This window comes from Leishmania mexicana, chromosome 28 (assembly GCF_000234665.1).
Source record: "Leishmania mexicana MHOM/GT/2001/U1103 complete genome, chromosome 28".
NCBI classification, from domain to species: domain Eukaryota; phylum Euglenozoa; class Kinetoplastea; order Trypanosomatida; family Trypanosomatidae; genus Leishmania; species Leishmania mexicana.
In genome coordinates, this window is record NC_018332.1 from 882,816 (window position 1) to 908,163 (window position 25,348).

Here is a 25,348-nt window from a genome sequence, read left to right on the forward strand (position 1 = left end):
TTCATCATCATCTCTGCCCCCCCACCCTCTCCCCCCATCTCCCCGTCTCTCGCTGACGCACAAAACCTACATGCTTCAGCGCGGTTGCCCTCCAGTGTGCGCGGTACTTTGAATCTCGCTTCCTTTTCTGGTGCGTGCGCCTGCTTCTCCGCCTCCCAGAACCTTCTCTTCCGCTCTCTCACGCGCACATCAGGGACGTACACACACACGCGCGCGCACGACGCGTGCACATGTAAAAGGGCACACCGACGTTCTCGTACTTCATAGAGAGAAGGCGTGAGGGGCGTCCATAGAACCGGTCTAACGCATAGAGGAGTGCGAGAGACATATCGAGCTTCCGCGTCGTGTATCGGTGAGTGCGTGCGCGCTCATGTATGTTCACGCATAGCTAAGGCGTTCGCTTGACGCACTTTGGCTACTGTGCAAAATGTTCGACGACCCTCTGGCAGAGCCAGCGCATGCACGACCGTCCTCGCCGCCGTCCTTCGCCTCATCGTCCATGTCTGCAATACAGCACGAGAGCGCCGCATCCGTGATTCCGTGCTCCTTCACCTCCTCTTCGGCCTCCATCGCTTCAACGGCGGCGCACAACTCACCCATCTCTGACTATGCGCTACCTGCCGATACGGCATCCCTCGCGGACGCTCCGCTTTCTCTGTCGCGCCTTAAGAGGCGCACCAGAGTCTTGGAGGAGGAGCGACTGCACTATGCGCAGCTGGGCCAGCGTGCGGCAGACGCCTTTGAGGAGCACCGGCGCGAGCTCACTCAGCTGGTGCAGAAGGAACGGGCCATTCGAGGCCACCGTGAGGACGTGCTGCGAGCTCAGCTGCAGGAGACGCTTCAAGCGAATCGGGAACTTATGGCGCGCGTCTCTGAACAACGTCGACAGCGCGAGGAAGCGTGGGTTGCAGAGCTGCAGGGGCATCGCGGCAGCAACACGGGTCAAGACGAGTTGGAGTCGACGCTGCGGCAGCTGCACGAGGAGTGGGTAGAGCTGCGGCGTGGTGTGGCGGAGACGGAGGCCTCGCATGAGGAGCACCGTCGAAGCCTCGCCGCCTGCTTGCGTGATCAAGAGTGCCTAAGGAGTAGGGTGCGCTCCCTGCAGGATGGGCTACGAGGCGCTGAGGCGGCAGTCGCAACGGCGGAACAGCTCGAGGAGGAGGTCGTGGACGATGGGCGAGGGCAAACGGGACCAGCAGCAGCGCCAGTCAAGAGTGCCAAGGAAAACTGGGTGGAAACGCCGTCGTCGCGCACATCTGTTGCAGCGTCGCCGAAGCTCACGCGACACCCGCGCTGCTCGTACTGCGACATGCCACCCAAGGTCTGGGACGCGCCGTCGCCGACGCGTCGTGTGCCGCGCCGTCATTTCGTGCCGAGCGGTCCGTGGGACGCCTGCAGCCCCTGTCGCGCCTCCTCGCCCTGCACCCACAATGTGGAGGCGATGGTGGCGACCATCGAGCGCGGGAACTATCTACGGCCTCGGCTGTACTACCACCGCGTGGGGCGTGGGGCGACTGGTGTGACTGGTGTCCCCGTGGCGGCAGCTTCACCGTATCGGCAGCACCGCGGCGGTGTAAGCACGGGGCGGCCACCACGACCGCCTCCAGCTGCATGCGCCTCATCCTTCTGCGCAACCGCGACGCCTCCGCGGAATGGAGACTACCGCTACCGGCACAACTGTCAACACTCGCCTGGGTTGTCGTCGTCATCGACCTCGTCCGGCACTTGCTCCCCGGACACACACACGACCACGGGGTCTTCGCCGTCATCGTGCTCGTGCTCAGCCTGCGAGCCCGCCCCTACAAGCTCCACGGTGAAGCAGAGCACGCATTCGCCCTCCGCGCGGCATCGCGACGAGCGCCGGCGTGAGGCCTCGCCGCACCAGCCCCGAAGCCGCTGTTTTTCGCCGCGCAACCGAGGCGAAAGGCCCCGAGCACACGCCCAGGCGAGCGTGGGCGTGGGTATGCCTCCACGTCACAGCGAACCCACCACCGCACCGGGTTCATTGCCGGCCTTTCATCGCGTACCATTACCACCACTGCGTCCGTCCGCGGACGGCCTGCACGGAGCCGCTCTGAACGCCACTTGCCGCGCTCTCATTACTGATCTGGCAGATATGCGGGCCGAGTACCGACTCTGTCAGCGCCAGCTGCGCGACCCGCACGGGGATTCTGTGGCAGCGAGCCAAGCGATGCGCCGCCTGATGCACGAAATGGACAGCAGAGCAGCCCAGATAGACGCGCTGCGTCTGGAGCAGGGGCGCCACAACAACGCACTGCGAGTGCGGGATGTGTTGCGGGAGGTCACGGCAGAGAACCGCTACTGCGAGGCTGTATACAGCGACCTGCTGGACCTGATACGCACCTAAAGGACCGGCTGTGAGGCATCGTCTGAGGGAGCGGGGCGTGTATCTACGAGTCTTCCCCCCTCCTCGTTTTGTAGCTCTCACGCGTTGCTCGCTCCGCAACGCACGCACCCACGCACATATGCAAGCATGAACATAGAACAGCCAGCGAGGCATTGCGCGCAGCACCGTCGCAGCTGCGGCGGGTCATCGTGTCATAGAGAGAGAGCAAGAGAAAAGGAACACCACCCACCACCCTTGGCATCTACGCGCGCAAGGGCAGCGACGCCCTGCACACACGGCACCTGCGCCGTCGACGAGTGCATTAACCATATAATGGAGCCGGTGCCCTTTGTCTGCGCGTATCCCAGCTTTGTTCTTCCCGTTTCGTCCAACGATACCGTTGCATCGTCACTGGTGCACAACCGCAGAGAGAAAAGGGAGGTGCGCACACCCACACTCAAGCCACCCGACGCGTTCATGAGGGGTGAGCGAAGGAACTTGTGGCCCGCATCAGCGTCATCACGCTCACGCTCCCTCTCTCTCTGTGCTGAGCATATCTGCCACGACTACACCAGAGCGGTCGGTCTCTATCCCGGCTCCGCCGTGTTCCTCCCTCTGCACCCTTCCCCGCTCTCCTGCGTCGGCGCACCTCCGCTGCTCATGTCTCGACATATGCACGCAAACTCCCGCACCTCCTCATCCCCCCCCTCACTGCTCTCTCCCCCGTCTTCTTCCCGCTTCCCCCGCTTTGACCGGCCTCCACGTGGGTACCACCTGCACACCCCTCGTGTGTGTGTGTGTGTGTCTGTGGAACGCTTTGCATGAACTCGGCGTCTTCCACCGCATGCGAGAAACAGAGAGATTCGTCAGGCATACGCCCGCATACTTTATACGTGCACACATACGCAAGGAGTGAGTGATATCCTGTTATCCGCAGCGTACGCCCCCCCCCTCCCTCCCCCTTCCACACACACACACACAATCGAACGGGTCAGAGACTTGTGTGCGTGCACGGGTGCAGTCACAGCGTAGAATCGCTCCTGAGCATTAAAGTAAATAAACAAGGCAACCGCCATCGCCACGGAAGTCGTCTTACGCAGCGACAATGGACATGCTAACGAAGCTACTGCCCTACATGGACAAGCACTTAGCCCTGGGTCTGCTGAACCACTACGCGCAGAAGGGCGAGGATGTGCAGGAGGCCATGATGCAGCTGATCGAGACGACCGGGCTGAACGCCGATGGTAGTATCAAGGCAGAGACGGAGGAGATGATGGCGAAAGCAACCGCGGCCGCCCAACCGGCGCTGAAGGAATTCTTCGTCGAGTCCGAGGACGACCATTCCACGTACCAGTTTAAGCTGACGGAGACCGAGATAGGGGAGCGACGTACGCAGGGGGAGCTGTCGCACGAGTTCCTTTCCGAGAAAAAGGGCATCACGGCAGCCGTCATGAATGCGTTGTACAAGCTTGCGTATCTCTACTACGATACCGGCGCCTACGGCGACGCCTCGGAGCTGCTGACGCTGTGCCAGTGCGTGAGTGGCTACGACAACATCCGCTCAGACACGATTCTGTGGGGTAAGCTGATGAGCGACATCGGCGCCGTCAACTGGCAGTCCGCCATGCGTATTGCCGAGGAGATTCGCCGCCTGCACAACGCCAGCGAGGAAGACCTCTTCGGTGCCCCGAACACCACCACGGTGCGCGCGCGCGTGTGGCTGCTGCACTGGGTACTCTTCCCGTTCTTCAAGGGCGGTCTGCAGTATTCGCTGCAGCTGCTGTACTTCATCTTCGATCACCGCCACGATCAGACATACCGCAGGGCCGTTGAGACGGTGTGCCCGCACTACCTGCGGTACATCTGTGCGGCTGTCCTCTTGCACCGAACCCGTTACAGCAACTTTGTTAGCGCCGCGGAGCTGGTGGAGTCCGTCTACGAGTACTCGGACCCCCTCACGCAGCTGGTGAGTCTCATTCAGAAGGCGTCCTTCGAGGACGCCATAGCGCTGCTGCCTGAGGTGCGGCGTATGATCGCGGAGGACTACTTCCTGGCCGACTACGAGGACGAGCTCATCGAGAACGCCAAGCGTATGATCTTCAGCAAGTACATGTCTCTGCACTCCGTCGTCTCCATCCCGTATGTGGCGGAGCAGCTAGACATGTCCAAGGCCGATGCCGAGGTGTGGCTGGTCAACCTTATCAGCGAGTCCGTGAAGCATCGCGCGAAGATCGATTCCGTGAACGAGCAGCTGAACGTGGAGCCGCAGACGCGCTCGCTGGAGTCGCTCATCTACGACAAGCTAGACACCGTTCTGCGTTAAGCCGGCGCCCCGTCTTACCTCTTCGTTTCTCCTTCGTCCTGGTCTTCGCGGAGGCGCCGGCGTGCGCCTCCACAAGTGTATTCTCGCACCGGCCCACGCATCCGCCATCCATATGCGTGCGGCTGGATGCCAGAATCGACTGCTGGCGGCGCAGCCCCCCCCTCCCCCGCCTCCACCACCGTTTCAGAGGTGCGTGTTTGGGCTACGCTTGTCCGCACCATTCATTCACACCACCTTCACCACTACCTCATGCCACGCTCGCCGTCACGTCCTTCTTGAGCACTTTCCCACCCCCGTGTGTGTGGGCGCCGTGGCGCCGAGGATGCGAGGACTGCTCGTGGACTTGTTGGTGAGGCGGGTGAGGGAAAGAGGAAGAGAGCGAGGAAGCCCCCTTCCAATAGTTGTCGCGTGCACCTGCGCGCACGCGTGTTTTGGGTGTGCCTTCTATGTGTTTCATTGTTGTTGCGGTGAGGCTGGAGTTGGTCTTGCCCGTTGTCGTCCTGTCCTTTGCGTTGCCCCGCGTGTGCCCTTCCCGCGTGTCTTTTTCGCCTCACTAAACAAAGCGCACGAACGCAGCAACAGGGTCGATCGGGGGCACGCACACGCGCGCATCGAGGGATGGGGCGGCGCTGCGGCGATGGGGATCGTAACTAAGAGCGTAAGCAGAAGATGCGCGCAACTTTAAAAGCACGCATACACGCAAGAGAGGGAGGGAGGGAGGGAGTCTTATATATGTTTAACTGTTCGGCATAGTGGGGCGTCTGCGTTGTTGGCGTCCGCGTGTGCGTGCGCACCTTTTTCTGTTGTGTACCGGACTGTTGGCCGCTTTGAAGGTGCGTCTGGCAGCGCCAAGGAGCGCACGGGAGGGAGGGACTAGGAAAAAAAGAACGGCTGCCCGCCCTCCCGGTTGTGCGCGTTCTCCCTCTCTCCGCGCCTGTCCATGGGAGTGCACGCGTGTGCATGTGTCTTGGTGGTGGTGGTTGCTCCTCCTCTCCCCTCGTCGTGTGCGCTGGTGCGTTTCGTTGTTCCTCTCTCTTCAGTTTCTTTGTGATAACGGTGGGTGCTATGTGTGTGTGTGTGCGGATGCGGGTATGGGCGCACTGCCTGACAAGGGCGGTGGTCCGTGCATGTATACCCCCCTTCCCCATGCCCTCAAGCACCATAACCACACACGCACATGCACATGCACGCACGCGAAAAAAAATGCCCGAAACCAACGCAAAGACAAACAGCAACACAAGAGCATGTCAGCACGAGTCCATGCATGGTCGAGGTGTCCACAAGAGGTGCCTAGTGGCGTGTGAGCTGTTTTGGCGGCAATCATCGTCGGTGCACCACGTGAACAGAGGGATACCGTGATGACAGTTGGGGGCGAGAGGTGGACGAGGAGGAGAGAAGCAGGTACGAGCAGTAGCGCTGGGCGAAAGTCGAGGGGGTGGGGTCCGGGACTGCGCTACTCCTATTCTGCGTTTTGCGTTGTTCCGAATTGCTTCTCCCCATCGTCGCGCATCAACCCTCGTCTTCCCTTTTCCCCATTGTGTATGGTTCATCGCCCTATAAGGGGTGCACGCGCGTGTGTTATGTGTCGGCTGTATGCAAGGCGCGCAGCTAAGGCCTCCGCCTCGTCACGCTTGCGTCTTCGCTCTTCTCCACTTCTTCACCTTGCCCTCTTCTCTTCTTCCTCCCTTATCTCTCTCTGTCCGCGCGCTATCACGATGCCACACGCACACCGATATATCGATCTGAATTTGCCCGAACCTCTCTTCCCTCACCCCCCTCCTCTTGCCAGTCCTCTGACTTTCATCGTGGACGTGGGGAAGTACCCCTTCACCGAAAGGATTGTGCGCAGCCGCTGCATCTGTTGCCCCCCTCCCCGCTCCCCCCATTTGCCCATCCTCCCCCTCCTCCGCCTTCCGATTCGTTTCGTTGTTTCTTACCGAGACACGCCACACACACACACACACGCATACACGCATACACACGTACTTTACACTTTTCATATTTTCCCCCTCCCCCCTTAGTGCCGCTTGCTTCTCTTCGTTGCACCTGCCTCTCTCCCCCCTTCGCTGCACCTACTTCCTTGTACCGGCCCCAGCACACTCTAAGCGCAGACACACACGTGCACACATATACACTGGCTCATCGAAACGCCCCCACATTACTCCTTGCCTGTCTTCCGTGGAGGAGAGGTGGAGGTGCTTACAGCCCACTCTCACCTTTGTTGCACCCGCTGCTGTTGTCGCTGTGTCCGTGTGTCCCTGCACCAGTTGCATGGACTCCGCACGCTTTTAGTTGGCCCTGTGCCGGCTCTCTCCCGCTTTTCGCTGGCGTTTTCGGCGTTTTGTTTCCCCCCGATACTTGTCTCTCCTCCGGCACCACACCGGCCCTCACTGTGTATCGGTGTCTTCTGCTGCTCTGCCCCACACCCCACCCCGTGTCCACGCTCTAATATAGAAATCTTTTTCGTTGTTGTTGCTCTTCGTTTCGGTATTATAACGGATTCACTGAGACAAGTGCGAGGCGCATGGTAAGGGCGAAGCGCTCAACACACGTCCGTATACACAACTCAGCCAGGGGGTCGAGCAACAGCAACGCACGAGGACGCAACGAGCAGTCGTGTGTCTTCTCGAGGTGATTGTTAGTGGGGCGCGAGAGTGAGAGCGTGGCCGACAGCGAGTAAAGGACGCATCCGCCCACACACAAGCAGCGCGAGAAGGACGAGAAACCAACGAAACGAACGGGCAGGCATCCTCGCTTCTCCTTTCGCTCGACCTGTAGCGCGTGGTACTCATCCGTTAGAGCGAATGAGCCGCGTGTCTTTGCAGCGGCGACCACATTCGTCGGCGCCAGGCGAGGTGAACGGCGTCGGTGCACCTGTGCCTCCAAATGTGCGTCATGCGCCACCTCGCCGCAGGGCGTCGGCATGCTCGTTGTCAGCGGCGTACTTCCCGACGCAGGCGAGCCTGTTTCGCGACTCGTACGGCCTTCCTTTGACCTGTGCTGCAGTGTCAAGTGGGCACTCCTATCAGTCCCCGCACACCCGGCTGCATGCCTACGCGAACGGCGGAAGCCGAGGCGTCAGCCCGCGCTACCACGACGTAACGTGTAGCCCCGGTGCCCGGCGGCCGCCACCACCTCCACGGCGGGCAGTCACGGCAGGAGCATCCGCAGGACGATCTCGCGCCGCGAATGGAAGCGGTGCCGCGGACGCGGTTGTGTTTCAGTACTACTCGCAGCAGCGCCGAAAGCGAGGGCAGCTGCGGTCTCAGTCTTCTCTCCACGACTTTGAGGTCGTTGCCACACCAGTGGGCCGGCAGTCATCCACGTCGAGCGGCGGTGGCTATTCCGCACCTGCAACACCGGCTGGTGGGAACGCAGAGGCCTCATCTCTCCCGCTGCCCTCTCGCTGTACCAGCCGCCCCCCTGCGCACGATCGTGACGCGGGCATCCACGCGCGCTTGAATCGCCCACCCTCAGCGTCACCATTGTCTATGGAGCAAGAGAGCGTTATCCACGACACGTCGACCTCGCTGATTCCTCTCATGCCGCCGATGGACGAGGGCAGCTGGCCTGTGCAGCTTTCTCCTTCTCAGCACCAGCAGTGCGAAGCGATGGTGCGGCTGCTGGCACAGCTCCCAGCGGCGCAGGCGCACCGCGTCCTTCTCGCTGCGATCCGCCAGTACGAGGCACAGCGCTTGCTCCAGTACTACGGTGGCGTGCATGCATTGCCTGGGACTGATAGCTCCCCGCGGGTGATGCCACGAACCCCGTCAATATCATCGCTGGCATCGTCCCCCGTCAAGGTGCCGTCAGCAAGGCGGCACGACGACGGCCGGTCCGCTCTCTTTGAGGCACTGCGAGCACGCCTCGATGACATGCAACGCGCCGATCTGGCTGCACAGGCCCTCGCGCCTTTCGCCGCGGCATCCAGTCACTGGCAGCGGTGGGGCGGCAGCCGAGCGGACAGACCGGCAAGTGGGCAGTCGCATGTCAGCCGCTTCATCAGGGCCAGCCCGCCCACCATTTCCCCTCCCACAGCGGCGCGACGCCCGTACCCGGTGCGCCGACAAACGCCGCAAGACAGTGCAGTAAGGCAGCGCCCCGACTCCGTCGACGCCCGCGCACCGCGGCAGCTCCGCAGTCGTGTTCTGGCGAGTCGCGTTGCCAAACCGCGCACCCGAAACCCCGAGCAGGGATGCCGTAGGGGCAAGAATGGTGCTGCGCTTCGTGACGCGTCGGCTTCATCGCAGAGCCACTCTACGCCGCTGCAGCAACAGCAGCACGACTTCATGAAGACGATCAAGCCCCCGCATCGCCATGGGTTGGCTGGAGCAGTGTTGGTGGAACCCGGCGCTCCTGCTGAGGCAGCACCTGTGGCCCATGACCGTGATTCTGGTGGTCGTGTTGGTATGCCACCAGGTGCACAGGTAACAGCAGTCTCAGGGTGCTTCAAAGAGGCGAGAGAGCAGGGCCTGTACAAGCCCGCATCGACGGCGAAGCGCAACGACGGCTCGCTGCCACCGCCCTTGCTCGCTTTCACCGTTGCTGACGAGGACATGCCTGACGCCAGTGTCGGTTGGCCCCTCGCCGAAGGCACCGCTCTCTCTCCTGGGGCCGCTGCGGCAAGGCGGGCATACTTGGAGCAACAGCAGAAGGAACAGGAGCAGCGACAGCGATCTTCGTCTCTCTCAAGGCCTAGCGGGGGTGCGGATGACGGGGAGCAGTCGGAGCCGCTGCTGGAACGTGTGCGGCGCTCGCATGTCACACATAACGATAGCGACGCAGCGTGCCGCTATCCGGGAAGCAGTCCAGAGGATTGCTTTGGGTCCAACTCTGGCAAACGCGGCGCGGCCTCGCCAGGCAGCGTCTCCCTCGAAGACTCGGTGCAGCGGAGCGAGGGGCTGAGAGGCTCCTCGGTGCCGAGTGTGATCTCAGCACCTCTGACGGGGGCTTTAGCGACCCCGCCGCCGCCGAAACAGATGCCTGGCGTGCGTGTGCCCACGCGAGCGGTGACGGTGGACTCAGCAGGCGAGTCCGCAGTCTTCATCACAGATTTCACTGGCGCATCGACATCGGCGCTGTGTGATCCCAAGGCGCGGCCCCACGATGGCAAGGGGAGCGACGACGCTGGCACACCGGGTGCGCCACCATCCAACGGCGGCGCATTTTGGGGGGAAGGCTACGCGACTGCGGAGGTGGGTGGCTCCTCGGAGTTGGACGGACAGAATCGATATCACGAGGGTGGCAGCGGTGCTGACCACTCCACGCCGCCACTCCAAGGCAAACGTGCGGAGGGACTCGATGGCCAGTACCTGTTCTCCTCTGCGGCCCAGTTTGAAGATAGCATCATCACTGCTTCCTCGATCAGTTCAGAGCCTTTCTTGCCAGAACAAGCTGCCGACAACAACTGCGACGGGGTGACAGCACTGACGGTTCACTCTGCCAGTAGGTCGGCAGCCGCAAGATCACGGGCAGCCAACAAGTCGTCTGACGAGCTCTTGCTTCCCTGGGAAATCTAGCCTCGCCCGCCTCCAGCACATCGCTGTCACTAGCGTCGGCGCTGCTTGTAGTACACTTCTCACCATGGCAATCGTATCGCCGCTGCCTCTCGCTTTTCTGTCTGTCGCACAAGTAATCATCAGACCGGTGGCGCAGCAGTCTCAGCCCCCCCCTCCCCCACCCCCGGCACTTACCACTAATGCCTTCCTATCTGTGCTCGTAGGTGCAACTCGCAGCAAGCGGTTCGGCGCATCCGCGGGGATCGTTCTCTTGCTTCTAGCCGTTCTTGCCTTTTCTTTGAGCACTAACCGAATCAAAGCCAGCAAGGCGCCGTGGCTGTCACCACACCTTTTCTCCTCCTATCATCGCCGTTCACACCACCACCGAGCGCGCTGTACGATGCTGCAGAGCGGGATGCAGTACCTGGACTGCCACCTCGGCCGGGTGGTCATGAACCACCACCCCAGTCATTCGTTCCGGTCTCCCTATCCCTTCAGACCCACTTACATGCACCGAAAACGCCAATATGCGTCGACGGCACCCCTGCAAAGTGGACGGGAGCTAGCCCATCAGCTCCTCGCAAGGGTAGGGAGCGCCGAAAGACATTACGCACGCCCTCATCGAATCCATCCCCGAGGAGGGTGGTGGTGATCAGAGTGGCAGTGCCGGCAGAGGGATGGGCTTGATAGCCTTGTCTCGACCCTCACTCAGCGTGCTGTGAGCACGCGTTGGAGAGCTCCAAAAGCTAAACGCCTTGTACCGCTGCGGCGCCTGTGATGCTGCTGCAGCGCGGCTTCTCCATACTGCACCCTAATTTTCTCTTCTCCGCGCCCTGGCGTGGCCCTCGACCTCTCTGGTCCCCTGCGTTCCGCCGTGGCTGCTGTCTTGCGGGTGCGCCGCAGTTGACACCTGATATTGGCCATACACGTTTGTGTTTCTACACGCGACGATGCAACAACTCGCATCACCACCAGCTCTACTTCTACTGCGGCTGCTGCTGCCACGCGCAGGGAGCACGGTGCTGGATAAGATGCTGCCGATCCATTGCCACCTCATCTCGTGCTTATGCTTGTGACTATGCTGCTGTTTATTGGCGGCGCGCAGGCACAGAGCAAGGTGACTGCTGAACAGGCAGAGCTGAGCTTCCTGTGCTGGTTCGCGGACAAGCGCAGGGGCGTAATGCGACCGCTTTGGACTGCGTCTAACTACTGCACGCGGGATTGAGTGACATGCGACGCGAGCAGTGACGCGCTTGCGAGCTCGAGTGGCCGCGGGCTCGTGGGCGAGATGCTGAAAGTGGATGACGACGATGATGGTGCGCTGTTGCGCGCTGTGTCGATCATCCTGCCAAACAATATCCGTATCCACGGCAGCTTCGCGGGTAGCTTGGCTGCGCTCAAGCGCCTGAAATCGCTGGAGGTGAGCAGGAAATCTGTGCACTGGGACGTGCTTAGCTCGTGGAATGGGATGACGAGCCGGGAGGGCGGGGGCAATGGGCCTGAGCGGCACTTGCTTCTGTGGGTGCATGCCGTCGTCGTGGGTGGGCGCCACCGTGTCTGTGTCTTTTGCCTCCTCGAATTCATTCTCCTTGCGTGTCTGTATCGGCTCTTGGCCTCTTCTTCACGCCTTTACCGCAGACGTGCGGTCTTTCTTTGCTCGTCTTTCTTCCTCCTGCCGCCTCTGCTGACGTGTTGCAATGCCCGAGTGTCCTCGTACGCCCCCCCTCTCCCTACTCTCTCTGCGTGTGTGTGTGTGGCGGCAGCCAGGCAGCCCCTCCCTCCTCCCCAGCCCTGCCAATTGCCGGACCCCACTTCTCGTCGCGGCAGGGCCACGCGCATGAGGCTTGGGGAGGCCAGTGCGGTGCATCGCTACTGATGCCGGCGGTGAGGCCCTGGGTGGTGCTGCCTCGGAGCGCCCCGCGACCGTGCACACGCCTGTGCCGTCCATATGACCGGGCAGCGTGACTTGAAGGCACGCCACACCCGACGCTCACACGGCCCACCGGTGTGGTGGCGCCTGTGCCGCTCCTGGAGACGCACCAGGTGGCGGCCGACATAATGCGGCTGACTGCGAGGCGACCTGGGAAGCGCAGGGTGGGTGGAGTATGAGGCAGGGGCCGCGCCGATATGACCGTGCCTGCGTTGTTATAGCGCATGTGCACACGGCCGCCTCGCACCACGCGGATGTGTGTGTGTGTGTGTGACTGGCGGGGCAGAGTGCGGCGCTCAGCTCATGTTGTATGGCGGAGAAACGGTGACGCGGCGAAGAACAAGCAATTGTTTCCGCGTCCTCCCCGTCGCCGGTTGTGACTGTGGCTCCGTGTGGGCTATCGGCCCAAAGAAGGGGCAGGGCTAAGCGGAGGTGGCTGGACGAGGCGCGACGGCTGTGCATGTGTAGTGGTATAGGGGGACGCTTTTAGTTTTACCTCTTCTGTGTTCCCCCTCCCTCTCTTACCTCCGTATATATGTGCGTGCGCGGATGACCGACGGCGATGGTGGCGGCGGCCTTTCCAGGTTGGGGTGTACTGGTGCATCTGCACGTCGCCGGTCGTGATCACACGTGCAGCCGTATCGTCTAGATCTGCCTCCTCTCCGAGGCACTCACGTGCACGCACTCGGAAACCACTCTCAGAGGCCTTTCAGGTGCGCTTCTCTCTCTCTGCGCGAGCGCGCCTTTCCGCAGGGACGCGAGCCCCGCGAGTACACGCGCATCCACACAGACGTGCAGAATCTCCTTGCAGCATCGCCATCCTTTGCTGCCTCTCTTCGTTCATCCGGGGGGGGGGCGCATGCACGCGTGAGAGATGGGAGCGAAGGGCAAGAGGACCAGAGAGGGGTGGTGGTGGGAGCAGACGCATGCCTCGATATGCGTGATAGCTACTTGCTGGTTCGCTCCTGTTTACGTTCCCTATACTCCCCCCCCTCCCTCCCCTCTCTCACTTCGGCTCTATCGCTGCGCGCGTTCGTGTGTGTGTGTGTGCCACGTGGCGATGGAGGAGGCGAAACGGTATTGGTGCTCTTGTTGCTTCATTCTTCGGTCAATCCTTCTGCTCTTCCCCGCCCCTTCGCGCCTCTGTGGTGGTGCGGAAGGCGAGGGGGTTATCGACTGCCCTTCTTACGTGGCTCAGTTGCGCCTCTTGTGTTCTCCACCCCTTTCTTTGGGTGCTGTCCTCAGCCCTCTCCCTCCCTCCCACACCTTCTCCCGCTCCGAATCGTCAATCTTCGCACGCCGCGCGCTCACTGGTTGTTTCCTGCTTTCGACCGTTGCTGGGCCTGTGTGACGTGCGGCGGCCACACGGGGGAGGGGAAAGGACGTGTGAGCGGGGGAGTGGAGCGAGGAGGGGGCGAGGCGCTATCTCGATGCTCTGGTCGGCTGACGCGTACGCCAAGGACGGGTGAGAGAGGGATCCATCCCCAGAAAAGACTCGAACGTGTTTGCGTGTCCCCGATGACGTCCATTGTCCATGAAGGAGGGCAGGGCAGGAGCCGGAGTGAAGAAATCGAAGAAGAAACATGCGCAGGGTGTGTGGGCGTGCTGTTGTCGAACGCCTCCTGACTCCCCCTTCTGCCTCTCCCCCAGGAGGCGCCCCATATCCGTCTCTCTTCCCCACCACCAAGACGACTTTCTTGCTTGCTACACGTGGTGGCTTTCTTGCGTTTCACCTGCCGCTTTTCTCCGCCTACTCTCTCTCCCCTCCCCTCTTGCTCTCCCGCTGACTTTCTTCCGTCCTCCCTCGACTTACGCCTGTGCGTCGAACCTCTTCCCCTGACTCACTCGCAAGCATGACGACACACGCGCACACACGCACGTAAAAAGCACCGCAGCCACGGAGATACACATATATATATAAACAGGTCGTCACAGGCACACACACACACACACGCACACGCACGCAGTGGCGTAGAGACGACCGATACACGCGGACGCATACAAAGCTGAGGGTCAAGGTCCAAGTTGGGGACCACAATGGACTGGGATCGACCTAATGGAAAGCGGCGGCGCACGGATGAGGAGGAAGCGTGTGAAGCTTTGGGTGGGCTGCTGCGGCAGACGGCCTCGCGTGCGATGGAGCGGGTGCGCTTGCAGCGACAGCAGCGCGGCTGGGAAAGCCAACTGACCGCCCTCTCCTCCTCTGCCGCAGCCGCGGTGGCGCGTAGTGTGAAGCCGATGGACGTGCTTGTCATTCGGTTCTGCATGCACTATTTGGACTGTAGCAAGGTGGCGGCGGCGAATCATTTCGTGCGGCTTGCGCAGGAGGTCGTGACGTCCAGCATCGAGCGGGTACTGGTGCCGCAGCTGTTCAGCCGCGATGGCAGCTCTCTTCCGGCGCTGTGCGAGAGTCTCGTCGCAGAGCACACTGCCGAGGATATTCAGGTGGCGGTGAAGGAAGTGGCAGAGTTTGTCGAGGCACGTGGTGCCCTTGGTGCCTGGATCGCCGATGCGACGGCCACTCGCGGCGATCGTGATGATGACGATTATGACGACGCCGACGACTACGGCGGTGGTTACTACGGCCGCTCGCGCTCGCGTGACCGCGATGATGGATACTCTCGCTTCACCAACGAGGAGGGCGAGGACCGTGGGGAAGACGATGACGGCAGACCGGCAAGCCCACACCAGGACGTCGAGGACTTTGCTCTGGCCACCGCGTTGTATCAAGCTTGCGAGTTCTGGGTTCGTGTACAGGCCTTTCTGAACTCCTTGTCGCTGCATAGCGCTCGCCTGCACGTCTTTGCAATGCCGCCACGGTACGAGCGGGAACTTCTTCTTCTTCTGTACGCTGCGACCCGTGGCGGCGACGGGGGTGGCGAGGCGTCACGGGAAGGTGAAAGCAACGGCGCCAGGATCACCGCCGCGGAGGGCGCATCGCTATCCTCGTCGGCCAACGCAGCGGCAGTGAAGGTCGAAAAGAGGGAGACCATCAAGGAAGAGCCGATGTGGGACAGCGACGAGGAGGTGGCGGCACAGGTGGTCAGGGAGGGCGGTACGGACGACGAGGGCGCTGAGCAGACGGAGGCACCGGCAGGCCCGCGTCAGCCGCAGCAGCTGTACAAGGCTTCTGCCCTGCTTGCCGACGTGTTGGCGCTCTCTCGCTGCCCCGAAGCTCCCACGGCGCCGTCTTCGTCACCTGCCGGCACTACTTCAGATTCTGCTTTGATAGCGTCGCCGTTGTCAGTGGCTGCGCCGCGGATCAGCGCCGAGGCTATGCAGCGCCTCCGAGGGCTCAACGCGAACTTTTACAAGATGGTGTACGCGCGGCTTGGTGTGATGGTGGCGCGTGATCGCCTCCACCGCTTTGACCGGGATTCCGCCATCACTCCACCCGAGTTCACCGTGCAGCAGCGAAACCTTCACGAGCAGCTGATCCAGCAGGAGCAGCAGCAGCAATACAAGGCAGACTTGATGTCCGCAGCCCTGGGTATTCCTGGGCAGCCAGAGGCCGGGCTGCCGGCTGCCTACGTGCCGGACGATGCCTACTACGAGAAGCTCTTGCATCAGCAGCACGACACGATCGACGAGGACGAAGAGGTGTACAAGGGCGAGGTGATGGACTACTACCTTTCTCACCCCAACCGCCCCGTCGCCGCGACGGGGTCGTCGTCGAATTACTCGCGCTCCCGCTCGCACCACGGCGGCTCCTCTGCACGCGGCGGCGAGGCGGAGCCGCTGATGAAGCCGCATCGGTTCTGCAAAGTCAAGACGGGATTCACATGGACGCAGTACAACCGCACCCACTACGACAGTCGCACCAACCCGCCACCGCGGACGGAGATGTGGTACGAGTTCACTTTATTTTACCCAGCTCTCGCGAACACGAAACGCGACATGCGGCACATATTCCGCATCGAGGACACACCCGAGGGGCCCAACGACCAGTACTGCCTCCTCGTCTTCAGTGTGGGTCCGCCGTACGCCGATGTGGCGTACCGCATCCGAAAGAAGCAGTGGGACACCCGCCGCGGCGGGGTGCGCATTAGCTTCGATCAGTACGGCAGGTACAAACTCTTCTTTCGCTTCACCAACAGCAATTACCGACGCTGACAGCCCTCAAGCGGCCACACTAAACTGAAAGAGCGAGACGAAAGAACGATGCACGCAACTGACATGCGCTTCTCTGTGTGTGTCTGTCGCTGCGTGTGCATGCATGCGTGTGCGTGTGCGTGCACGTGCATCATCAGCGCCGAGCGCCGTGTTTCGATGATAGGCATTCCTACTTTTCCAACGTTGCGCCTTGGGCACGGGCGAGAGGGGAGAAAGTATGCTGGTGGATGGCTGGGTGGGCTTCGGCGGGCGCGTAGCGGTGCTGGCAGTGGTGGCTGATGACCGAGGCACAACCGTTATATGCTGTTACCCAGCCATGCGTGCGTTAGATGCCACACGCGACAAGATGCACACAAAGTTTCTCTACCATCGCCTTATGTGCGTGTGTGTTGTCCTCCTTTCCTTTTGTGACCCATCTAGTCGGTGATCTGTCTGACTCCGCCCTCCCCCTCTCCCTCCCCGCATCCTTTTTCTTCTGTTGTTGGTGCCGTGCACGTTGAGCGCATGCACACACCCACAGGGGATCTAGTGTTTTTCGTTGCGCGACCGCTCTGCTTCCTCCCCCTCCCCGCTCCTTCCACACACACACACGATCCACCCTTCTATCTAGTTTATCTGTAGTAGTAGTAGTGTAGCAGCTAGCAGCTTCTCCATCACTGCCGGTGATTCGTGTAGCCGAGTCCCCTTCCTCTGCCTTCCGCATTTTCCTCTGCTTCTATGGGCCGAGCGCGGCTCACACATCCACACACACACACACACACACACACGTATATACACATATATATGCATACGCGACGGCGCTTCGCTAACAATGCTCCGCTTCACTGTACCTGCCTTGATCGTCTTCCAGAACGCGTATGCGCCGCGCGTGCTGAACAAGATGACGCCTGACCGCATGGAGCTGACGATGCTGATCCTGAAGGAGCGCAAGAAGAAGGTGCGCTACCTTGGCAGCAACTTCCAGGGCTTCAGTGATCGCGTGCACTTGTTTAACGCACAGGGCGGCGTGCGTCGTGGTACTCGCTACATCATCGAAACCCACCACAATCGTGTTCAGTTTAGACACCGATCGCGCAACAACGACATGGTCGACGTTCGCGCCGTGAAAATGGCAGGCTCACAGTACGACTCCATGGGTAACTACACCCGCATGACGTGGGACAACTCCCTGTGCACGACAAACCTGGTGAACGACCCTAACTTCAAGCGCCACTTCAAAAACATGCCCAAGGAAGAGACAATCGGGATGCTGGAGGAGTGGGGCGTACGCTACATCTTGCTGGACGAGATTCGAAAGCCGTCCTTGATGGACTGCAAGTACCACAAGCATCACCTGTACGCCGACAAGTTCTGGTGGTCGCCATCCCCAGAGACCAATCACATGCGCGGTGATGCCGAGTTTAAGTGGAAGGGCAATGAGCTGATAGCATACGGCGACTACAACGCGCACGTGCAGCATCCTGCCAATTTCGTTAGTAGCAGCAGTGGCAGCAGCGGTAGTGGCGCGACCGCCTCAAAACCGGCGGCAGCAGCAGGCTCGAATAGGGGCACGTCGGCAAGACCGTGGTTTAGGCGCACTGTTGTGGTGAGGAAGCCGCAGGCAAGCGGCGCCAAGGCCCCCATTCACTGCAAGTAAGATCGCGGCTGCAGGGACGTCCAAGTAGGAGCGCGTGTCTGTCTTTCGACTCCACCGCTCAAAAAGAGGCCACAGCTCGAGAGAGACTGTACATGTTGCTCGCTTTTCCGTGCTCGACGGCTCTGTGCTGCAGCGCACCGCGCTTTTCTTTCGTCCCCCTTCCCCCTCCTGCTCCCCTTCTACTGTGTCTTAGGCTTTCTTTTCTCTGTTACTCGCCGATATGTGCATGCGTACATATTACCTCATGGAGGATGCGTGAGCGGCGCGTGTGTGCGTGTATGTAAAGATGACATGAGCGGGCTCGAGGAAAGGATGTCAGGAGCGTACGTACGTGGGAGAGGTGAGGATGGTGCGGCCAGTCCCGGAATGACCGTGCCATAGTCTGCGAGGAGGAGGCCTAAAGGAGTCGACTGAGGCAAGCAGAGAGGAGTGAGAGAGCGCGGGAGCGAAAGGCAGTAGACTGATGTACGGCGAGTGTGGCGGGTGGTGGTGGTGGTGGCCGTATCGATGGGGAGGAGAGGAGAGGAGAGGAGGGGGACGACTCGATTCGGGCGGCCTCACATGAGCAGTCCTCCCTCTCCCCCCTTTCACATCTCTTTCGCCTGTGCCGCGTTCGTTTCATCGTACACCTCCTCGCCCCTCCCCCTCATCCGCCTTCCCTGTCTTGCGCTACGTCACCCACGCTCTGGTGCTTCGACTTGGACACTGCGCGCCCCCCTCCCCCGGATTTACTTTATACACGCTCAGGTCACTGTGGCAGCGGTGCACAACTACCCCGACCTCCCTCCCCCTCCCCTCGTTGTGGTTCCTCGCGTGCAGCGCGTTTCTGCAGCGCCTCCGCCCTATCGATCCCCACCCTTTATCCATCTGCGTCTCTCTCTCTCTTCCTGCCGTGCCGTCCTGGCGGTATACGTGCCTGGCGCAGCAGTGATCGTCAACCCTCTTCGTTGTTGAAAACAGGTGCAGAGAAAAAAACGGACGTTGGCGTGAGGAGGCAACGAGGTCGAGGAAAGGGTGACGTCCGCGTCTTCCCGCCCCCCTCCTCCCCCTCAACACGCATTCATCCCGGACTCCACACCGACAAGGCGGGAGGAGCAGCAAAGGCGTGGGTGCTTGCGAGAAGGGCCGCACCGTGGCTGAGCGACTGGACGGCTGCGCTCTTACCGTGCTCACCCTTCCTCGAAACACAGGCACGCGCTTCCCCTTTCCACATCTCCCAACACCGGCACTTCTCCCCACCTACCCCGTGCTGTTTCCGTCTTCTTGGCTGTGCGGGCGGAAGGCAGCTGAGTGGTTGCCGGCCTTTTATTTTCCCTCATCTTCATTCAGCAAGCACATCCGCCCGGCATCATGGCGTTCCGCGGCAGCAGCGCGCGGCTCGCGGCCACGCCAGGCGTCGGCATCGCGCCAGAGACGACACCGGTCAAGTACGTACCGGAAATGCTGAACATTCAAAACGCCAAGTGGTGGAACGGCCGCGGCAAGCCCGTCTACCGCTCAACCTACAACGAAAAATCGTGGCTGCAAAAGGCACGGTGGGGGGCCTTCACCAAAGGGAGCCGCCCTGTCCTGCGCCAGCGTTACTCCGCTGCGGCGCTGAAAGAGGCGCTCGAGATGGTGCCGGAGGGGTTTGAGACATGCGATGTGCCGCGTCCGCCGCAGCGCATACGGGCGCAGTCGGAGGGGATTGTGGGGCGGTGGTACACGAACTACTGGACTCTGCACTCTGTCCGCTATCAGTGCCAACTCGCGGGGGTCGAATGGCAGTTTGGCGAGCGGCAGCGGCCGCGCACTAACTACGACGAGCCACACATGTACACCGACTTTGAGGAGACGAAGGCCATCCGCGACTACCGCAGCCGCTGGATCAACGTCAACCGCTCCCTTGTGGGGATGTCGAGGAGAATGAAGGAGTCGGAGGAGGAGGCGCGCTATCTGCATTTCAAGAAGGTGCAGGACACCTTCTGGTCGAATCGGAAGGTCCTCGTGAACCGCGTCAAGTCGATGCACAACCAGGGAACACTGCAGTCGGCCAAGGACTTACCCATCAAGACCATCAACATCAAGGCGTTTCTGGCAGAGTAGTCCCGAGGGCTTGCGCGTGCACCTTTCATGTTGCTCCTCTGCTCTTATCCCCCTCGCCTCCCTGGGCAAACCGTTGCGACTTGCTTCACCCCACTCCTCTTTCGCTCGTTATCTTCTCGGGCCTCTCAGCAGCGAGGAGCACCGCTATGCGAGCTCAGGAGGCCGGTGTGTTGTTTGTGGTGGTGACGCGGAAAAAGGGCGTGGGGCTGAAGAAAACAGGGGACACTGCTGCTTCATGGCAACACATGCGCTGCTGCAAGGCAGAGGTGAGGGGAGGATGTGCACCGTGGCGGGGGGGGAGGCCATTGAACACAGGCGTACCGCAGCAGCCGCATTCCCGTTTTGCCCTCCCTTCTTTCGTTTTCTTTCCTTGGATTGCAGCGGTTATGGCTGTGACGGCACGTGGCCAACCGATTTCGGTGGTAGTTGGGCGTTGTGATACGTAACACACAAGCACAAAGCGTTATGAAGACACAAGCACGATGGCACGGTGTGTGTGTGTGTGTGTGTGGGCGTGGTAAGAATCCACCGTGGGCGCAGGGGTGACGTCGCACGAAGCGGGCGAGCCGATCGCTCGGACTCGCTGCCAGGGAGTGGGGGGGGGAGAAAATGAAAAAGCGCAGAAAAGGGAGGACGCAAGCACGGGCTGCATGTATTGTGCTCTGGTTTCACGAATCGTTCCAGCCCCACAAGAGCGCATGAAACGGACAACCGTCCCCCCTCCTCCTCCTTGCTGTGTACAGCGTGTGACGTGGGGGGTGGGGGAGGGAGCATGACACACTCTCTGTTGCTGCTTGGGTAACGTGCAAGTGGGTCTTCTCTCTCTTTTGGTTAGGCCATGATCCCTGCTCCTCTGCCCTCGCCGAACGACTGCAGCAACCCTCGCTGGATGTGAACTGTGCACGTCATCTCGCACCGACCACCACCACCGGACTTCTCCCCTGCCGCCTTCTCCACCCCGTCCATCAGAGAATAGGAAGAAACAAAAAAAACACGTTGTGAACGACGTCGCACGAGTCACCACCGCTACCGACATCATGCCGAGCGCCGGTCGCGGTCTCCCTTCTCTCCGCGCCTCTCCGCTTTCCTACCCTCGCCGCCCTCCCTCCTTTGTTTAAAAATCGCTCATACCATGTTTACGGCGACAAGCACGCCGCTACTCAGTCGTGCTCGACATCAGCTCACCCCCACTCCCACCCCCACCCACAGCCACAGACACACAGACACAGACATACGTACATAAAACGACCCCCCTCCCCCTCCTCCAAAACGCAATCATCTCCCCCACGATAGCCAGTTCTTCGACGACTCTCATCCTCAACGTCGTTTACCTTTCCCTTCCTCCCCCTTCCCCGTTTTCTTTTGCTTCATTCGCGCACCACCGCCTCCACCGCTGGCGCTGCATCCGTGCGTCCGTGTGTCTTGAAGAGCAGAAAAAGAACGCCGCATCTCTCCCTCTCTCTCCTCATCTAAGACGCCACCGTCGTTACCGAAGGCGCCACCACCACCACCGAATCTCCCACCGCGATACTTTTGACCCAACTCGCGAGTCCGCACGGACTCATGTGTGTCTGAACGGCACACTATACACCCACGTCTGCCCACACAACCAGGCACACATAGATAGGGGTATAAAAAGGTATGGGGTGTCGCTCGTGCGCGCGTGTGCCTGGTGCTTGTCTTGACTCCAAACTCGTCTTTTGCGTCTTTAGTCACTCCTTTTTACTCCCCGTGTAGCGCCGTGTGTGCGTGTGTGTGCGGGTGCGGGTGCGTTGATGCGAGGACCCTTCTCGGCATATTTTCTTGCGGCTTTTCTTTCTGTGTGCTTCTCTCCCTTTCATATCTGCACCCGTCGATGCTGTGTGCGTGCAGCTCTCGCTCTTTCTTGCTAATTTATTTCACCTCCACTGCGCTTAATCTGGTCACCGCTCTCCCTCCCCTCTCCTTCCTCCCTCCCCTTCCTCGCTCTCTTCATCCGCCATCCTAGCATTTCTTGGCGTTGTGTCGTCTCTGCCTTGTCTCCCTTTCTCTCTGCCGTTGACTGGGTGTCTTGTGTACACTCCAGTACACCACACAGGGGCTGCGGTGCGGTGACCAAACTCATCGCTATCCCGTTTCTCATAATACATCTATCTATATAGCCATCTACCCCCCCCCCCGTGTTTTTCGTGTTCGGTGTGTCTCCTCCTCCTCTTCCTCCCGATATTACACTAGTGCCCGACAGCGCGTGAGGCTGAGAGCTTTAAGCGCACCGCTTCGCTCCCTTGTTCTCTCCTTCTCGTTCCTCCGTCCAACCTGTACGCCATCCTCTCACCAGCCTTCCGTGCTTCACGATCTGTGTCTTCCTGCCTGCCTCCGGGTTTCTGGCGAGCTGGACTTTCCCTTCAAAAAGGTTGCGCAACTGGCGATAACATGATCCGCGGTGCTTCGATGATTCTGCGGGCGGCCCCCGCCTCCACGCACTGTCACCGGAGTCTCTCTCTGCCTGGCAACGCGTCTCTCAGAGACCATGACCCTGAGGTGCACCAGCTTATTCACAGAGAGATGCACCGGCAGATAGAAGGGCTAGAGATGATTGCGTCGGAGAACTTTACCTCCCGCGCGGTGCTTGACTGCCTCGGGTCCGTCCTCACGAACAAGTACGCAGAGGGTCTGCCTGGGAACCGCTACTACGGGGGCACGGAGGTCGTCGACGAGATCGAGAACCTGTGCATGCGGCGCGCGCTCGCAGCCTTCTGCTTGGATGCGTCCTTATGGGGTGTCAGCGTGCAGCCGTACAGCGGCTCACCTGCCAACCTGGCCGTCTACACCGCCCTGCTGCGCCCGCATGACCGCATGATGGGCCTCGCACTGCAGGCGGGCGGCCACCTCACACACGGCTTCTACACCGCAACGAAGCGCCTCTCGGCCTCCTCGATCTTCTTCGAGAGTCTCCCGTACTCCATCACGCCGGAGGGCCTCATCGACTACGATCAGCTAGCGTACCTGGCGAATATCTACCAGCCACGGCTCATCATTGCCGGCGGCTCCGCCTACCCGCGCGACTGGGACTACAAGCGCTACCGCCAAATCTGCGACAGCGTTGGTGCCTACTTCATGGTGGACATGTCCCACTTTTCTGGCCTGGTTGCCGCCCGGGAGCACAACGACCCGTTCGAGTATGCCGATGTGGTGACCACCACCACCCACAAGACGCTGCGAGGGCCTCGGTCTGGCATGATCTTCTTCAAGAAGTCGATAAAGCAGGGCAAGGAGAGCGTGTCCATGGAGGAGTCCATCAACAACGCGGTCTTCCCCGCGCTGCAGGGCGGGCCACACCTCCACCAGATCGCCGGCATCGCCACACAGCTGAAGGAGGTGGCGTCACCAGAGTGGCGCACCTACATAAAGCAGGTGAAGGCGAACGCTAAGGCCCTGGCCGCCACCCTCACGGAGGGTGGGGAGACACTCGTCAGCGGCGGCACCGACAACCACCTTCTTCTGTGGAACCTCCGCCCGCACGGGATCACAGGCTCCAAGTTGGAGAAGCTGCTCGGGATGGTCAACATCACGGCGAACAAGAACACCATCTTTGGCGACAGAAGCGCTCAGGCACCTTACGGCATACGTCTTGGCACGCCAGCCCTCACCACCCGCGGCCTCCGGGAGGAGGACTTCAGGCGGGTCGGCCAGCTCCTCATTCGCTCGGTACAGCTCTCCAAGGAGGTGCAGAAGTCCGCCGGCTCTACGAAGCTCGTCGACTTCGTGAAGGCCGCTGAGACCTCGAAGGCGTTGCAGGAGATGGCTGAGGAGGTGAAGGCGTATGCGCGTCAGTTCCCGTACCCCGGCCTGGAGAGCGCCTATCCCATTCAGTAGTGCGCCTCGAGAACTAAGGCGGTGATCGAGCTGCGAGGGGGAAGGACGATGTACGGAGAGCGACTCCAGTACGAAGGCTCGGGTGCAGATGTGGGCGTGAGAAAGAGGTGCTGCATTCGTGTGCTGTGCGACAGGGGATTTGTGTGACTGTGCGTCTCTTCTGTGTGTGGCGGCAAGCGTAGATAGTGGGGCCAAGGCTCGCTCTCGAGCCGAGCTACGGTGTAAAGTTCAGCTACAGGGAGTCGAATGCACAACGGCCGACAGAGGTGGCACTGCAAGGAAAGGGAGGAGGGGGAGGAGGTGTGTGTGTGTGTGTGCGGGCGTGTGTGGATGGCGTTTTTTGGGCGAGAGAGTCGCGCTCTCCTCCCCACCCCCCTTTTCCCACCAATACGCCTTTCTATGACGTCCCGCACTGCTTCTTCCGAATACCTCTCCCATTTCGAGGCTTCCGTGTGCGTCCGTTGTGCGTGTACGAGACCGCACCTTGGTGCTGCGGGGGGTTGAGGGGGTTGGGAAGTAAAGCACGAGTGAGCCTGCAGAGGCACCGGCGTTCGCCCCCCTTCCACCCGTCCTGTCTGCCTCTCCCTCTCTCATGTGCTTGACGGAAGCACGGCAGCGCCAGCGCTGCCTTGTTCTTTGCGCCCCGCTGTCTGGTGCTGTCGCCCCCCCCCCCCCCCACACACACACACACACACGTACAACCATGGTCATGGTCACGGACATGGTCAGGCGTTTGGTCCTCTCGTGCAGTGGGCGTGCGTATGTGGAATCGTCTGCGCGTGTGGTCTACAGTCGCGTGTGCCGCTGCATCCTGCCTCGCGTGCGTGTGGACAAAGGTGTGGGCAACGGAGGGAGGCAGGGGTTTGTCGGTGGAAGAGCGGCTGCGGCTCTCATGAGAGCCGGGCCCCTCTCGACGCCCACAAACGCTCGCGGACTCTGCGCCGTCCTTTTTCTCTTGACTTTCGTTTTTCCTTTCTTCGAACACTGGCGCATGACGGGTGTACGCGCGCGCTCACGTGTGCCGGGAGCATGTGTGTTTCTTGCCGGACTACTCGCACTACATCGAGGCGGTCGTGCCGGTTGAACACCGTGTCATGAGCGCTTCTGCACGTTGTCAACCGCCTTCTCTTCATTCGTGTGCGTAAAAGAAGGGTGAATGCGTAAACAAACGACCATCGTGTCATGCGCAATGACCGCGTGATCGCGTGGGACGGGGGGTGGGAGTGGTGTTGGCGCGGGCCAGCAGGCACGTACACAGAAGGTGTCAGGCGAAGAAGAAGCGGTCAGAAGCGTCCATCAGAGACCGCCTCCCTTCTTCCATCACCACGCCGACATGCAGAGGCGCAGGCGGAGAGCCTCCGAGCCACACCGCAAACTCGGGGAGGGCAGTTTTCGTGTGCGTGCTCGTGTTTGCATCGGTGCGCAAGGAGCAACCCAAGCTTATGCACACCCGCATCTCTCTCTCTCTCCCTCTCTCGTCTCTCTGTCTGTGTGATCACGTATTCGCTCCCGCTTGCCCACTTCATCGAGAAGAAGCGCGGCAGCAGCAACGACGCAGTGA

The 25,348-nt window shown here is 60.9% G+C and overlaps 7 protein-coding genes across 7 annotated transcripts; all 7 read left to right on the plus strand.

The window, feature by feature from the left end:
- Positions 1-499: 499 nt before the first annotated feature.
- LMXM_28_2300 (conserved hypothetical protein) lies at positions 500-2,368 on the plus strand (the record flags this gene model as incomplete). Its single annotated transcript, XM_003877024.1, has 1 exon — positions 500-2,368. The coding sequence occupies one exon, from the start codon at positions 500-502 to the stop codon at positions 2,366-2,368; it is 1,869 nt and encodes a 622-aa protein (XP_003877073.1).
- A 1,084-nt stretch (positions 2,369-3,452) lies between these two features.
- LMXM_28_2310 (eukaryotic translation initiation factor,putative) lies at positions 3,453-4,670 on the plus strand (the record flags this gene model as incomplete). Its single annotated transcript, XM_003877025.1, has 1 exon — positions 3,453-4,670. The coding sequence occupies one exon, from the start codon at positions 3,453-3,455 to the stop codon at positions 4,668-4,670; it is 1,218 nt and encodes a 405-aa protein (XP_003877074.1).
- Positions 4,671-7,474: 2,804 nt separating this feature from the next.
- On the plus strand, positions 7,475-10,189 carry LMXM_28_2320 (conserved hypothetical protein; the record flags this gene model as incomplete). The annotated part of the gene is made up of 1 exon (XM_003877026.1): positions 7,475-10,189. One exon carries the CDS (start codon positions 7,475-7,477, stop codon positions 10,187-10,189), a length of 2,715 nt encoding a protein of 904 aa, XP_003877075.1.
- A 3,946-nt stretch (positions 10,190-14,135) lies between these two features.
- On the plus strand, positions 14,136-16,211 carry LMXM_28_2330 (conserved hypothetical protein; the record flags this gene model as incomplete). The annotated part of the gene is made up of 1 exon (XM_003877027.1): positions 14,136-16,211. One exon carries the CDS (start codon positions 14,136-14,138, stop codon positions 16,209-16,211), a length of 2,076 nt encoding a protein of 691 aa, XP_003877076.1.
- Positions 16,212-17,022: 811 nt separating this feature from the next.
- Positions 17,023-17,847, plus strand: LMXM_28_2350 (conserved hypothetical protein; the record flags this gene model as incomplete). The annotated part of the gene is made up of 1 exon (XM_003877028.1): positions 17,023-17,847. One exon carries the CDS (start codon positions 17,023-17,025, stop codon positions 17,845-17,847), a length of 825 nt encoding a protein of 274 aa, XP_003877077.1.
- Positions 17,848-19,197: 1,350 nt separating this feature from the next.
- Positions 19,198-19,932, plus strand: LMXM_28_2360 (conserved hypothetical protein; the record flags this gene model as incomplete). Its single annotated transcript, XM_003877029.1, has 1 exon — positions 19,198-19,932. One exon carries the CDS (start codon positions 19,198-19,200, stop codon positions 19,930-19,932), a length of 735 nt encoding a protein of 244 aa, XP_003877078.1.
- A 2,430-nt stretch (positions 19,933-22,362) lies between these two features.
- Positions 22,363-23,787, plus strand: LMXM_28_2370 (serine hydroxymethyltransferase; the record flags this gene model as incomplete). Its single annotated transcript, XM_003877030.1, has 1 exon — positions 22,363-23,787. One exon carries the CDS (start codon positions 22,363-22,365, stop codon positions 23,785-23,787), a length of 1,425 nt encoding a protein of 474 aa, XP_003877079.1.
- Between the last annotated feature and the right edge of the window lie 1,561 nt (positions 23,788-25,348).